Source organism: Balaenoptera physalus, assembly GCF_965194825.1.
Source record: "Balaenoptera physalus genome assembly, chromosome: 11".
In the NCBI taxonomy this organism is placed as follows: domain Eukaryota; kingdom Metazoa; phylum Chordata; class Mammalia; order Artiodactyla; family Balaenopteridae; genus Balaenoptera; species Balaenoptera physalus.
The window spans coordinates 97,573,033-97,590,338 of NC_138896.1; the positions used below are offsets into that span (position 1 = coordinate 97,573,033).

Genomic DNA, 17,306 nt, shown 5'->3' on the forward strand with positions numbered 1-17,306 from the left:
TTTCCTCTTCCTGGCTTCCTAACCTCTCAACTGTTAGTCCAAACATGTGCTAAAATTCCTTCTCTAAATGTTTTCAAACAAGAATTCGTGGGTTAAACTTGGCTTAAGAGAGAAAGTCTAAGGGTGGGTCTAAAGCCAGCGTTGGTTGATGTTCTGCTCTTAGGAAATGGAGAGCTAGGATCAGAAGGGTCTGTGTTAGTACTTCTCAAATTTCAGTGTACAAAAGAATCCCTCAGAGAACCAGGTTGAAAGGCAGATTCATGGATCCCAGATTTGTCTGGTGTAGTCAGTCTGGACTGGGGTTTAAAAAAATAAGCATGCCATAATTACAATGCAGGTGGTCCACAGAGCAACACTGAGGTGTATTGGCTTATTAATCCTTTCCTCTGTTGCTTTCTGAGATGCTCCTTTACCTCACAGGCTGAAAAATCACGGCCACTCTACTAGTTACATAGGACAACTTACTGAGATAAAGGAAAGGGTGAAGTTAATCTTCTCAGCCTTGAAAATAGCACATGCAAAGTGTTTTGTGTATACCTTCAAGCCACTTGAAAGTCACTTTGTGGCTCCTACACACGGATAGAACAAACTTGGTGGTGCCTTGCTCCATGTTGCATTTGAGAATGTCACTCTCAGGGCTGTTTAACCCAGGTACCTCAAGGTTTGGGGGAAATAAAGCAACTCTTTAACTCATTTTTCTTAAAATATTGGTAACCCTGGTCTTAAAGGTATTAAAGTTCGGATATCTGTTTTCTACACCTGGATAGCAACTTTCTAAAATCTCTCCCTCCATCTTTGTGAAACCAAATAGTTCATGCTTGAAAGGCTGTGGATTTCCTTAGATGATAACTGAAATGCTGGTCCCTTTATGCTAATGTTAATTTCTAGGCAGTGAGCTTGGTTAACCAAGAGAAGATAAAAACTTTAGATGAAATGTGTCATTTATAGCAAATGCAAAAGCATCATTATTTTATCAATTCTTGTTACAAAATACACAGAAAAAATATCCTTTTTGTTATTTAAATATGGCATGGATACATTGAGAAATAGTACAGATGTTAATCCAAAGTCTCTCAGCTGCATCCTGGATAATCATTATTTTGTTTTATTCTTATTTGGAATTACTAGTAATAGACTGTGTATTTCTGTATGAAATTCAAATCAGGGAACACCAATGAACTGAGATGATTGATATTATATATATACACACATAATTTTGAAATTGAGACAACAATAGAAATATATTTCTCTCTTAAAGAAAAATCTACCAAACTTGCTGCTGTGTTAGTGATCTTGATGAGTAATGTTTGTTACTTAACTAAATATGCTAAAAATTCACCTAATTCTTCAAGACTGAATTGAGCTAACTGTTGACCAGTATCTAAATTTGTTTTGAAAATAACTGTCATTGAAAATCTGAATTGTAAATACGCAGATTTTGAAATATCTAGCTTTAAACGACCAGTGTTTAAAAAAATACTTTTGTGTACTTTTACTCCGTGCTTTTATTCTGTGTTCTTTGGTAAATCCTGTTTTCTTTGTTTAACTCTCTCATTAGCCTGAGATTGTATACATGGACTGAGGAGAGAGGGTGGTGGTGGTAATATAATTCATGACACTTTTGAATGTAAATATCATGTGTATGTGCATGTGCATTTATGGGAAAGTTTTCATGGCTTCTTTTTCACCGTTAACCAATGTAGAACCACTGAGTGAGTCCAACGCTGTTATTTTATAGATGAGAAAATTGGGGCATAGAGAGACTAGGTGATTCTCCATAGGTCATGGAGTTTGTAGCTGACACAAGGCATTGAATCTCCGTTCCTAGTCTTTCTGAACCCATATCCTGCTTATTCTCTCAACAAGGTCATTGGCTGTCCCCATTCCTCTAAACTTCTGTTTGATTTTCTTGTGTCCTTAATTTTTCTTCTTTCCCAACCTCAACATGCGGAGTTTTTAAAGCCCGGATTAAAAACCTTAAAAGAAATTACTTTACCATGTTTCACCTAGATCCCCAAATCGGCTTTCTTCTTTTTCCTCAGTCCTGATACACCTGAATGAGTTCAGTCTCATCCTATCACCTATCAACAAAAAGCCGGTTATGAAGGTTTTCCAGGATAGCAGTCAAAATTCACAGCCATCAAAATAATCACATATAAGGGGAAAATGGATCGTCAGCTACAGGGCGCTACTCAGTATCACTTTACATTATAGACTCTGGCCCTCTGTCTCAAAATTTGTTAGGCAGTGCCTAAATCAGCTGACTGAATACACTAAAAAGTGAAAAAACACCTCAAATAGAACAAATCCTTATTGACCATCTTTGATGTATAAGCTACTGTAGTTAGTACTACAAGACATGCAAAAATGGAGGCAAAGGGCTTTTTTGTTTCTTGTTAAGATCCCTGAAATTTTGTAAACACTTGGAACACACCTAGCACTTGATAGGTTCTCAATAAATATACGTTGAATAAATTTACGAAAAAAAAAAAAATGGGTAAGATACAGTCATGCTTTCGAGCTTACAGTCCAAAGAAGGGGAAAGAAAGGCACAAATGCATTTAATAGAAAAAGATGTGTCCTCAGAGAAATATGGATATAATTTATGAATCACGTGGTTAAAGGAAGACCTGAGGGTCTAGAAAAGCCTTCTAGGAAAAAAGGGACTAGATTGTAAAGAATGAAAACCACCTTCATGGTATGGGTGGTGAGGTGCCTTTTGACCAGTATTTATTATGTGTTTACTATAGAAGCATGTGTACTCTACACTGCTACTTCAAATCTAGTTTGTGGATTATTCCATTCTTTGAGCTTTGTTGCTGCTCCATGACAAAATAAGTTTTATGCATTTAGTTTCTGTTACTGAGAGAAAGAATTTAGAAACTCATACCTCTTTGAACTTGGTATAGACCAGTCTGGGTATTACTGAACTCATGTGCTTAGTCAGTCCCAGCTGTGTGATACTTACACAAGTATCCATCTATGGGCCCATAACAGGTTGAAAAAAACAAACTGTTAATTTACCACACATAATTTGAGAATCTTGAACTCTAGGTTATTCTTTATTTACCTACATATCCAATTTAAGAAAGTTTTGTACATATTTTAGCAGTACACTGCTGCTTCTCCTTAGTAATGTATTTACGAAATCATCATTGCTTGCTTCCAACTATAGTATCCCATTACAGAGCAGAGACATTCTAACTTTGTGACATTAGACAGCCTTCCAGGATGACAGCAGCACAAAAGGCATGTAGGAGGCACAAAATGTGAACAAAGTAAAAGGCTGGGCTAAAGACAGGTGGAACAATAAGAAGTGGAGGAGAGAAAAGGGAATGCCAAGCCATTCGGTATCTGGAAGTTGTTGGTAAAAATAAGTCATCAGTATGAAATAGGAGAGTCCATATCTCCACTTCATAATTCCAAAGATTATTCTTCAATGGGAAATTTCATGCAGAGGCTGGAACGAATCTGTTGTGTATTACTATTTTTTTTGTTAGTTTACCTCTTTTGTTTTCATTTTGTTGTCATTTCCTGTCATTGTCCCTATTTGGAAGATGTTCATTTTTGGACATTTTCTCTTCTGATTTCAGATGACTACACACTGCATGGCCCAATTTTCATTCAAGAACCAAGTCATGTAATGTTCCCTTTGGACTCTGAGGAGAAAAAAGTGAAGCTCAGTTGTGAAGTTAAAGGGAATCCAAAACCTCATATCAGGTTTGTTAACTTAAAAGCATGTGTTCTCACGCATATACTTTCTATTATTAAAATCGACAAATACTTATGGAGTGCTGATTACATAAAGAGCTTTTAGATTGGCATCATTGGATATCCTGAGATGCTAAAGAGATGCTCGTGTTCATGAAAAGTTTAGTACCCAGCTTCTGTTTCTGGCAGTACCAGGAATTAAATATCCTGATTGACCATCTCACTGAAAGCCTTAACATTACTTAACAACATACTTTTTTAAAACACCTTTTTAAAAATGCATCAATAAACTGGCAGGAAAGAAAGAAATATTTAGTAAGTGGGTTTTGAACCCAGAGAAGAAAACTGAACACTGAAAGCAATTTTCACCTTGAAGGACTATGTGAACTGCAGCTTTGGATTTTGCAGTTTCACAGGGGACTGGGGTCACAAGACAAAGCCTTGACTCAACCAGAAGGAGAGTCTAACATGAGAACACCTTCCATAATAGACCTGGGACCCAAGGGCTACATTCTTACTGTGAATGTAATAAGAAGTAACCTCCCAAAGGACTGAAAAGCAAAAATAATTGCCTGTTTCAAACCTTGGTGTTAAGTAGTTTTAATAACAGATGAGACACAGCTGAAAGGAGAATTAGTAAAGTGCAAGATATATCTGAAGAAATCCTCTAAAAGCAGCAGAAATGGATAAAGAGGTGTTTCTCTTTATCCAAATATGAGAGAGAGAGGCAGAGAAAAAGGAGATTAAGAGAAAACGTTTACACATATCTAATCAGAGTTGCATAAGGAAAGGAAAAAAAAAATGAGGCAGAGGCAATATTTAAAGAGAAGGCTAAGAATTTCCCAAAGCTAATTAAACATTCAAAGCTACAGATTAAGTAAGGCCAGTGAATTTCAAGCAGTGCAAATAAAAATAAAGCCCTGTCTAGAATTACCATGGAGAAACAGCAAAACACCAACCCTAAGAAATGATCATAAAAATAGGCCAAAGTTGTAATACAGCTAACCTTCAAAGAGATGACAATTAAACCAACAGCTGACTTCTCAATAGCAACAAAAATATCAAGACAGAAGACAGAATCTTCAATGTGCTGAGAGAAATTAGCTGTCAAATTTTTGTATAGCAGAAGTACTTTTTAAAAAGGAGAAGAAAGTAAATGTGTTTTCAGGCAGACAGAAACTGAAGTTTGACTCCAGCGGATCCTTACGAAAGAAAATGCTGAAAGATATACTTTAAGCAGAATAAAAATGATCCCAGGTATACTGTCTTAGATATAAGAAGGAATGATAAGTGACACAAATGGTAAAGGTTAGTATTTCCACGTAAAAATCAATTGCACTAAACAATAAAAATAATAAAAACAATACTGTATTGTGAAGATTAAAAAAGAAAAGTTAAAAGTCATGACAATATTAGAAATAAATTGAGAAGATATATACTGCACAGTGGATTATCCATGTGATTAAAAAAAATGAAATAAAGTTGGATCCCTACCTCACAGGATACACAAAGATCAAATCCAAGTGAATAGAAAACCAACATGGGAAATTTACACAACTTTTAAAAGGAAATAGGCATACATATTTATGACTTTGTAGGGAAGAAAAAACTTTTCAATAATGACAAGCACAAATCATAGAAGAAAATATTTAACTTCACTAAAATAAAGAATTTCTGTTTAGCAGAATATACTGGGATGGGTAAAATTATAAGCTTCCAACTGGGAGAAGATATGTTTAATACATATTATTTGCAAAGGATTAATATGTAAACTATTTAAAGAATTTCCACAAATCAAAAAGTAAAAAACAAGTAACCTAATAAAAACATTACCAAAAGACTTTATCAGATACTTCTTAGAAAAGAATATCAAATATCCATTAATCATATAAAGAGATTATCAGTGTATATTAAAATATACAAATTAAAACTAAAACGACACACTCTTTCAAACCCACCAAATTGACAGAAATTTAGAAGAGCAAATTTAACGTAATAAAAATAATATACATAAATATAACCTGGCATATTCATACACGGTAACCCCATGCAACAGTGAAAATCAATGAATTATAGCTACAAAAACATGATGGATCACAGGAACGTAACTTTGAGTAAACAAAGCAAGTCATAGAAGAATGCAAAGTTTATAATCCCGTATTTACTAAGTTCAAAGGCAGGTAAGATGGAGTAGTTGTTTAAGGGTACTAACATACATGATAAAATCATAAAATCAAAGGAATGAAAAAGCCAAAATTCAAGATTATAATTAACCATTGAGATAGGAGTGATTGGAATCAAAATGGAAATAGGAGACTTCAAGAGTAATAATATTCCTTTTCTTAAACACAGATCTTTATTGTCTCAGGATTCTTTATATAATATACATACATCTCATAAATATTATTTTACCTCTATTCAGATTTAACGATGAAAACCTTAAGCTAATAACCAATATGTAGTAGTATGTAAAAACCAAAAGAGTATATGGCACATGTGTCATAGATTAGGGGAGGAAGAAATTGGAGTCACCCGGGGGGCACAGAAGTGGAATTTGAACTGAGGTAGGTATTGATAGTTTTCAAACTGGCAGAGGGCAAGGGACATCCCATACAGGATGGTGGTATTAACGTAGTGGAAATTGTTTTAGAATTTAGTTTGTGTGCCCATTCATTCATCAAACATAGCATTATTCATCAGACCACCCCAGTGTTTTTCAAACTGTGAATTCCAGGGTCCAAGGAGTTGACTCAGGAATTACCTGGGGTGAGTTACTGTAGAGTTTCTAACCAAGATTCCATCATGGTAGCTCTGCTTTGAACTAGGGTATATATTAGGATTCTGAAAAATACATCCTCTAGGAAAGATGTTTAAACCACTACATTAAAGCAGCTGCAATGTTCCATGCTAGGTTTGAGGTATTCAAAGATTAATAAACTACATATTCAAATAGTGTGCTTTGGGGGTCAGTGCCTGGAGGTGGAAGTATAGGGCTATGCTGGAAGTGTGAAAAAAGGATGTCCAAGTTCTAGGGCATTCTGGAGGAAAGAAAGTCTGCTTCAGGATAGAGAGGGAAGGTATCAGAGAAAGTTTCACAGAAAAGGAGATATTTAAGTGAATTTGGAGGGCTAGTGACCTTTTGTCATAGGGATAAAAAAAGGAAGTACATTCCAGAAAGAAAAAAAAAAACAACTCTCTAATGGACCATATAATTAGGGTGAACATGTAATTTATCATCCAAACCAGGACACTTCTGAGAGCAAAAGGCCACTGTTAATAATTAGTCCAGGAGGACAGGTGTAAACCCAGCAATGTCCTGGGTAAATCAGAATATGTAGTTATTCTCCCTATAATATGTTGACTTCAAGGCTAAATCAAACGTTTTTAAATGCTTTATGTAGTAAAATAAATAAACGCAAGAGGCAAAGGTTCCTACATACATAAATGATGAGTTAAATGGCCCCAGTTTTTAGTACATCGCCAAGTATAAGTTCAGATGTTAGTCATAAATGAGAACAAATTTTGCAGCAGAATTTGGCAGGTTGCTGCTTTGTTTTTCCCCAAACTCTGACCTTTAATTAACATTGCTTTTGTAACATTGTGTTTCTAGATATAGGGGCTTGCTTTGTTATTTAAAACAAGCAGAGGAACAGAAACCTATTATGGTTCTGAAGATTGCCAGGAAAAGCTGAGAAGAAAACTTTTAATCAAATGCACTAGTAGTTGGTAGCAGTGTACTTCACTTTCCTTTATACTTTTGGTAGTTTCTCTGTGACAAAATAGCTGATTGGTACCTGGGAGCTAAAAACTCCCTTTTGTAGAAGGAAAGAACAAGAGAAAGAATGGAGAGATCAGGTATTTTCAAACATCTTTCTGGCTGAACTTTTTCAGTCTTCAGGCTGACTTTGAGGGGAGGAACCCCTAGGAGAAATTCAAGGTGAGTTCTTCATGGGGATCTTCGCCATTAGGTTTTCCCTCAGATGCCCCGACTGACCTCTCTTCTTTGTGTTTGTTCCCTGAACGGAGCCTTCTCTTTTCATTGTTTCCTGCCCCTCAATTTTGAAAGGATTGACCCAGACCCAGAAAAACTTAAGAAGTTTTGACTTGTGCCCACTTTCCTTGTGTTAAAGTTCCTGAAGGACATGTGACATTACTTATGGCTCTTAGCCTCCATTTCCCGACGGAAAGAATGGTCAAGTATTTGGTGGAAATAATTCTGCTGTGAAGTTTGTATTCAGCTTGGTTTGCAGACAACAAATTTCAGGTCAGAAAGGTCCTGCCCCTTCTTCGGTGCCAAGCTGAAACAGTGAACAAAGAGAGAGGGTTTTGCTACAACACATCCTATAGACAGCTTCCCAGCAAAGTCTGAAAAATGGTACCTTACAGAGCTTCACAGTGTCAGTGTTTGGTTGTGCACAACCTCACTCTCTGGAGAGAATGGGGTTGTGATTCCCTGAATAATTCGGAAATCAGCTTACAAGACTCACCCATGTCCTGGCCCTTGGGAAAATCTCTTTGTGTCAAATGAGCATCGCCTCTATATTACCAGTTCTTAAAAGACTCCTCAAACATTGAAAATGAATTGTGAATGTTTTCAAGACTGTTTCAGTGTGGAATAAGGAATTCAACGCAGTCCACATTCAGTTGGAATGAACAGTGACTGCATCGCAATAAAACTTGGTATAGTGCTGTGTAATGGAGACCCAACTGCGTTTCACAACAAGCGCCTTATTTTCTAAATATTCCGTTTTCCTGTGCTATTTGTATGTAAAAGCGGGTAATAAAGTAGATTAATGGACTTTCTGCAGAGCATTCTGGTTGAGATGACGAGTGTAGACAAACCCACAGAGGTGTTCTCATTATCCCTACGAAGACTTTTCTAGAAAGGCTCACGTGGTCCCATTCCTAAATTCTGCCTCTGCTTGCAGCTCACATTAGATTGCAATTTCCTCTTTGAGTTCTTACACTTGTCATATTAAATTGCTCGACTCTCATTTGAAGTGAGAGTTATGACAGAGATGTGACCAGCTGACTCAAAAAAATGTCTAGGGCAAGCAGTCAGCCCTGGAGATTCATGAGCATATAGACCTGCTAGGATGTAACCCAATCGTTCTCTTTTTATTGCTTATTACTTTCTTGTCTGTGTCAGAACACAGAGAGAATTACTGTCAAGCTTAAGAACAATGTCAGTTTCTAATACCCATCTTCTTATAAAAAAACACATAAAGAACTATGTCCCATTTCCTGATCTGGCCCACCTTTCCCACCCCTCATATTTCCATATTTTCACCTTTCAAAGACATAGACGTGAACAAACGTACACTGCTGTGCTGTGGTGGGCTAGGATGCTTCTTAAATTGTGTATGCTCAAAGCTAAAATATCCAGCCAAGAAGTAAAATATTTAGTGAAATACCACAAGCCTTTATTGAGCACACTGAGTGTCAAGTTCTAGGTTACTAAAGGGAGACTACGAAAGTGATATAGGCAAATTATCTATGGTGAAGGCAGAATTCCCACCTAAACAAGTAAGGAGAATTCTGTAGGAGCTTGGGGGAAGCTTTGATTTATCTTGACTAGGAATATTGAGGAAGACTTCATTAGGAGAGGTGTAGTTTAAGGTTGACTTTGAAGTGTGAGAGACGTCTTGGTGGAAAGAAAGCACTCATTCTTTAAACATGTTTTTGATGATACCCAGTATCCAAAATCTTGAAACTAACTGGCCTTCATTTTTTTCATTTAAATCCTTTTACATTATGCATACCAGCCCTAGTGCCCCAGAATGTTATAAGAGGATACACAATGAGTATGTATGAACACACACACATTTAAATAGTGTTTTTTTACTGTTTGAAGGAAATAAGGTGACTGTTTCTCATTCTTTACTCCCGTTATTGCTTCCGATCAATTTCCTTTATGGTCTAGTGTTGCCTTATTTTTGGCCTCCCAGTGTGACGCTACTAGGAGACGGTTGATAATTCAGATACTCCGACTATGCTATATTCATTACCTGATGTTTTATGTAGGATTGTGGGGAAGGAAGAGAAAAAAAGATAATGATTGTTTTGTATTAGTTCAAAAGTTTGTACGTATTAAAACAACTTACTGAAAGGCAGTTTGGTTAAGGTAAGGTCTCTCTGGAATGTTATTGGCTGTTTACAAAAAAAAAAAAGGAGATCTTGTTACCAAAGCTTTGCTGTTTAAATGTGTGAGTCCCACTAAAACTAATTTATTGGGCCAGGCCCTGTACTCAGATACACAGATGATCCAAGTAAACAAACAGAAAAGCAAGAAAACCCTCTTTGTGTTTGTTACCTAATGGCCTGATCTACAGTTTATTGGGCTGGTTGATTGATGAATGCCGGTAGCTAAGGAGATCTTCAGAGTGATCCCTGGTGAAGGCTAGTTTGGTTCCTAAGACAACTCTAGATCAATAGAATTCCTCTGCTTTGTAGTCAACCATTTCAGTCATATTAAGGACCAAATCAAAACAACTCTGCAATTTCATCAAATACTCAGCAATCTACCGGAAAATGGTATATTCTGTCATCTGTATAGACCCATTTAAAGAATGACGGCAAACCAGAAAAAGGACTTTTACTGAGGAGTGCTATTTGAAGAAAGTTGTACAAGATGCTATGGGAATTTTCCAAAAAAAAAAAAAAAAAGGGAAGTGTCTGTAGCCTTGTTAAGTGGTCACCAAAACAGGTGTTAAAATTTTAATATCTCGTTTACTTCAAAAGGACGTGCTCTTTTAAAGCATGTCTATGCATCTATGTTGACACCATTGCTGGGTAGAGCTTTTCTAATTTTTTTTTTTTTTAACCATGGTTAAAAAACAGTCACAGGTGATATTTCATGCAATTCATAGTTTTTATATATTTTAGACAACTCAGAAGTATTGATTAATATTACAAGGCTTTATCTACTGGCATTTTTATACTATAGGTGGAAGTTAAATGGAACAGATGTTGACATTGGTATGGATTTCCGCTACAGTGTTGTTGAAGGCAGCTTGTTGATCAGTAACCCCAATAAAACCCAAGATGCTGGAACGTACCAGTGCAGAGCAACAAACTCGTTTGGAACAATTGTTAGCAGAGAAGCAAAGCTTCAGTTTGCTTGTAAGTAGCAATTATATCCTGCTCCAAATGTGACTTTGAGTTTTTGTGCCTTGTACCAATCAGCCTTTAAAACAGTTTATCTTAAAAAACCAAACAGATTTTAATTTGTCATGTTGATCTTCTTTACCCTTTTTTCATATTTGCAAAATATCTTTCATTGTAGGGTAAACTGTAAATCTGAATGGGAAGATGTATTCTTCTGCTTTTATAAGGGTTGAGATAGTTTGACTGTATGATAATTTGGTTATATGATGCTCTATACACATAAATTCACATACACTCAAATTTATATACATATAAGTTTACATGTACAACAAATTACACGCACATACACCCACACACATTTTAAAGCGAGTGTGTATAAGCAAGCAGTTGAATTGCCAGTAAGTTAATAGTCAATGTGACAAGCGATTTAGCCATAAAGCTCACAGTTGGAAAAGAAAAAAGCTTGGTAGTCTCTTAATCCTATAATTCTCTAATACTTTTTCTTATTTGAAGGAAAAGGAAAATTTTAAAAGCAACTACAGAAAACAAAAAGTAGAGGCAATCAAAGCTTTACCTTTTATATTTCTGGTTTAGAACATTTAAAAAACAAATTGCTATCTCTTAAGACTACCAGCTAATGAAAGTTCATGAGCATGTGAAAGATAGTGGAATTTAGAAATAGCAAGTTGAAAATAAAATCGACAGGCAAGAGCAGTGAGTACACATTTGAGTATAGACACCTTGGAGGATTGATGTTCAGCTGTATTTTTAAGGGTTTATGTATTTGCCTATGATTATATATTTCCTTGTGTAAAATCCCAACTCATATAGCAGTGCATGAATGTCAAAGCTTTCCTAATTACAAAGTCTGTTGGCAGTAACACTGTAGGATATTCTCATTAACAAAATCCTCTCCAGAAACTCAATATCAAATATACCTAATATTCAGTACTTAATTTCTTATTGCTGTTTGGTGGCATTTTTATTAGTTGAGAAATGACTTTTCTAAGTATTAGGTATATATGGGATACCAGGCTTATTTTCTTTGTGAATGTCTTCTGCAGTAGTCTTCCAAATAATCTAAGGTGAGAGAAAAATAGGAGGATATGTCTGATTGAGTGCTACAGAACCAAAGTGTTTATTTCTTTTGGTTTAAGACAAATGTGGTATCTATATTTTTAACAAATAGATTTTGTTGGATTCATTTTAGAAAATAATCATAGACTCTCAGAGTAGGGAAATCTCTGTATTCAATTACTCTTGTACTTCATTGATTTTTGTATTTCACAGCATAGGAATTTTTTTTAAAAACAGTAACAATAACAGCAACAGAAAAGAGATTAACATAGCATTAACAACCTTTTGCTTTTCTAATTTATGACATTTAAAAAACAAATTACTAACTCTTAAGGCTCTCCTTTTGTAGAAGTCCAGGCATTTCTACTACTAAAAATATTGGAAAGATAGAATCTCATATGCAGGGATAGCCATTTAAATACAATAGTTTAGCCAAAGTAAAAGCTCTACCACTCGTTTTGTGGTTGAGGTGCCTGAGTTTGGAATCCACCCTGCTTATCCCACTTCTTGTGCCTAACATCCTGCCACCCTCAGAATTGTCAGCTGATAAGCATTCAGCTTGAAAAATTCTGAAGGTAGAGAGCTCACCTTTTCATCACAAAGCATCCTGACCTGTGATTGCTGTAGTTGTTCAAAAACACAAAAACAAGAACAATATCTCTTCCTTAAAATTGAGCTAAGTATCTAAATCTCTATCACCTTCACTCCCAGTGCTTACTCTGTGATCTGGTTAGGTTCAGACACGTGAAAATATGTTCATGTCCCTTGTCCCGTAATTCTTTTCTTCTCCAGGTACTCAATCCACAACCATCTTCTTCACAACACAGTTTTATTCAATTATCTATTAAACTGTGACCCTATAGAAATGTACCCAACTCTATGCCTGTGCCTTGACCTTGCAGAGGACAGTGGGAACAGTAGTATCCCATGGTGTGAGCTTCTCTTTTGATGAATGGGGCTGACATTGATATTCACTTTTTTTTAAACCCCAAGTCTCATATTTCAACTTTTTTCATATAAAATTAGAGGATTGATTTTTCATGAATGGCTATTAATCCAGAGCTACCCAATTGTGTTATTTTATTACCTAAATCCAGAATTTTATATTTACTCCTATTAAATTCACCTTCTGAGTTGTGACCCTTTGTTCCATCACAGTTGAAATTGTTTTAAATCTTTTTTTTAAATCTGACATATTGATTATCCTTTTACTTCAGTGTCAGCAGAAAATGTGATAAGCGTGTGTCCATTCAAATAATTGATACAAAATGTTGACCGGGACAGGGCAGCCTGCCAGTAGAGAATGTCCAATAAAATGAGATTAAATTTATAAATCAATATTCTTCACCTACTCATGTTCAATTAGCTACAAATTTACCCATACATACTATACTTGAATCCCAGTTTCTCCTACTTGTTCTTAGAATAATGAGACTCTTTGCCAAACGCCTTGCTGAAATCAAGATGTACAATTTCTACAACATCCGCTTGTACCTGGTCTCTGTGAATCTTGTCTAGATCTTCCTTAACCATTTATCATAAAACATCCAGAGTAATCTTTTAAACATGTAGATGAGATCATTCCACTTCCCCGCTTTATGCCTTCTACTGCACTTAGACTAAATCTCAGATTCACTACCATGGTCTTGTTTTCATTTCTCAAAAATTACAAACTATCTTTTGCGCCAGTCCTTGATACTTTCACTCCCTCTGCCTTATTTGCTTTTCTCCTGATCTTTCACATGCTCACTTCCTATGATCCTTAGTTCTCAATTTAGGTGTGACCTCCTAACAGAAAGTTTCCATATCACCATGTCTAACCTAAGAAGCAATTCCTTCCATTTCTTCTCCTGTCTTCTGCCTACCTTTCTGTTGCCCTCTACTTTTCTACATAACAACATCGTTTTCAAACATTAGGACTCACTATGATCTGGAATGATTTTGTGTATTTCTTTTTTCTCATTATTTGACTTCTATGATAGAATCTAAGTTCTAACAGAGGTGAGACTATCGTCCATCCTTATATCTCCAGAGTCTAGAATAATTTATATGTAGGAATAAACAAATTCCTTTATTAATTGCCTATTCAGTGACACAACAAAGAAAATATATGTATAAAGTTATTTTGGGGGAGGATGTATTTTTTTTAGTAAACCCGCACCCTTTCTATTCTAGTCATTTTCCGGAGTCTAGCATTTTGATCGTTAACATATAGTTTCTAGACCTTTCTTTTCTATCCTTTTTAAGTTAAAAAAAAAAAATAAAAGACATTGCCTCTATTCAAAAATCATTTTTAATTGGTTAGAATAAAATATTTTTCTTCAGTGATGTAAGGTGGAGCATGAAAATGACATCTTTTAAATGTTACCGAGTAATTGCTTTCTCCCAAGCATTTTCATAATCATTGAGGGAAAAAAATGTTGCCTTTTCACTGTACTTACTGCACTATAATACGCAAGTAAGAATATTTCTTCATTTTTAATCATATGATTTTATGGCTAAAACGGACCTTAAAGGTTTCCTGGCCTGTATCTTTAAAAAAAAAATTAAATTGAAGATTGAAGTAACTGAATTACTTGTTATTTACATAATTAATAAGTGAGAACCAAGGAATGGCAGCTTCAGCTCCTAATCCAGGGTACCTTGATTTGTGTCTACGTTAGAGTCACTTTGATTTATAAGAAAAAAAAATCCCTTCATCTTTATCTAACATGTTACACCTTCAAATCTCATTTACATACCTTCTGTAATTTTATCCACTGGACAATTTTATAAGGTAGACATCATTTATGATTTATTTAAAAAATATTTTCATACTGCTTTTGTAGACAGAATTTGATAATCTCTTGTATTTAGCATTTAAAAAATGAATTAATTCACATAAGCAAAAAATCTAATTAATGGCGATGATGCCTCTAAGAAACCCCGCTTTTCTTAGGACAGAAAACTTTCCTTGATTAAACAGGCATAGCATAACTGAAGTCACTCTTTTTTTTTTTTTTTTTTAAAGATTTATTGATTGATTGATTGATTGATTGCTACGTTGGGTCTTCGTTTCTGTGCTAGGGCTTTCTCTAGTTGTGGCAAGTGGGGGCCACTCTTCATCGCGGTGCGCGGGCCTCTCACTATCGTGGCCTCTCTTGTTGCGGAGCACAGGCTCCAGACGCGCAGGCTCAGTAGTTGTGGCTCACGGGCCCAGTTGCTCCGCGGCATGTGGGATCCTCCCAGACCAGGGCGCGAACCCGTGTTCCCTGCATTAGCAGGCAGACTCTCAACCACTGTGCCACCAGGGAAGCCCTGAAGTCACTCTTGATGAGGTGTGGACACTTTCATGAGCATAGAGTATTGTAATGTAATTTGGAGCACATTGTGTTTTCAGTCCCCTTGCAATATTAAGCCAGGGTCAATCACTTCTCTTTCTGTCACTTAGCCTGTTGCTAAGAGTAGACTACCAATGCCCCTTCTACCATCTAGTCCTACTGTTTCACCTTGGACTAGCAGACTTGATTGATTAATTTACCAGGGTCTACCCAGTGCCTGGCATTTAGTAAACTTGCAATAATAGTTGTTGAATAAATGAATAAGTTATAAGGATTGGATGTTAAAGTCATCAGGCCATGTTTGGGGTATGAGTTGGACCACTGCATTTAAGGACTTTCTGGCAGTCCTTTGCGAGTGCTTTGGAGGTAGATGCAAGTATTTCCACCTTGAGTTTGTGTAGAAGACGATTGACATCCTACTTCCAGATAAGGGTATGTGTTGGGGCATCATATGTTAAAATATGCCATCAAAGTTTACTTGTATCCTGAAAACCTGGCGTGAGAGTATATATAGCTTCAATGAAGTGTTTAGGAATAGCTTTCCTTTAACCTCCCCTTCTCACAAGGGGTAAAGCAAGTTGAATGTTCTTTAACTCTTACGTAGGTACCTGAATCAGAAGATAAGGCCAGGAGTAGAAGGAATTTCAGTTCATTACTTTCACTGCTTCATGGTGGGGATTTTTCCAGAGGCTGTGTCTACACAGAATGAAGTGCTACAGCTCTGTCACACTACCTACTCACTTCCCAGCCAAGCATCCCAATTCAAATCTGCTTGAGAATCACCTTACACAATTAGGGAACAGGGCAATTTTGTTCACTGACATATAGATGTGGATTTTTTTAAGTAAGTTGTAATCTACACTTACACGTGTATAAAATACCCAAGTCCCTATTTTAAAAATTTGTGAATGTGGGCTTGAGAAACTGAGATACTATATTGCCTAAGTTTAGATAGAATAGAATGTTGTCCATTGCTCCATTCCAATTTATGTGTCTTATAAAGTTGCTAGAACTGAGATATCTCATCAGAGCCCTGGGGATAACCATACTTCTCCCTTAGGGTGTTATGAAGATTAAATTATAAAGCATATGCAAAAGCCCAGAATAATTCCTAGCATGAGAAAATGATGAAAAAGCTGCTTCTGTATTTTCCTTCTGTCTTTTCTTCTCTTCCCCTCTTTTCCCCTCCTTTTTCTGTCTTTTTAAAATAAGAATAATAACTAACCTTTATTAAACACTTAGGTATAGGGGGTAAGAGCACAAGCCCTGGAGTTAGATTCCCTGGGTTGAAATTCAATTTATCCTGTAACCCTGTGACCTGGGACAAGGTCCTTCTCTCTGCCTCAGTTTCTTTATCCATAAAATAGGGTTAATAACTCTACCTCCTTTATTGTGAAGATCACATAAATTAATATTGCCTAAAATTCCTAGATCATTGTCTGGCACACATTAGGGGTTAATAAATGTTAGCTATTGTTATAATTTTTATTATGTTTTGATTGCTCTAGGTCGGAGATTAGGCTAAGCACTTTGGAAGCATTATCCCATTTAGTTCTCAACATAACCCAGGGAAGTATAGGCATTATTTTTCTTCATGGGTAAAGAATCTGCAGATTAGAGAAATGAGATAATTTTCACGAAGGGTGCAGTGGAAGGGAGAGGACCCAGCATAGGAATCTGGCTACCTGACTTTTGAGCACATGCTCATTACATGGCATTTGACATGCATAGTTCCCTCATGACAGCTAAAACTACGCTTTCCTCGTGGAATTCATATTCGAACTATAGATTTGGGGGATTAATAAAATGTTTCTTTTGTAGACACCTACTTGGATTTTTCAATGTGTTTACAACCTTTCCTACAGTACATCCATCATTAGTTTGTTTTTAATTTTTTAGTTGTAGGCTTCCTGATGCTGTCATAATGTTGATTTGCTATTAGTATCTAAAACCATAATGTTGTATACCACAATTATGCATACATTTGTGGCTCTAATTTTAATATAATTGGTTTCAGGTTCCATAATGAGAATAATTAATAACAATATTTCTGCTCTAAAAGTTAATATGCAGATTTCCAGTTTATTGCTA

The 17,306-nt window shown here is 36.0% G+C and overlaps 1 protein-coding gene across 8 annotated transcripts in view; it reads left to right on the forward strand.

The window, feature by feature from the left end:
• Positions 1-17,306, forward strand: part of CNTN4 (contactin 4) — a 928,656-nt gene that overhangs the window by 617,865 nt on the left and 293,485 nt on the right. For all 8 annotated transcript variants that reach the window (XM_082412135.1, XM_082412132.1, XM_082412131.1 and 5 more), the window contains 2 exons: positions 3,594-3,720; positions 10,658-10,833. In XM_082412135.1, the coding sequence (XP_082268261.1) occupies positions 3,594-3,720; positions 10,658-10,833 (303 nt within the window). The remainder of the gene's footprint in view (positions 1-3,593; positions 3,721-10,657; positions 10,834-17,306) is intronic.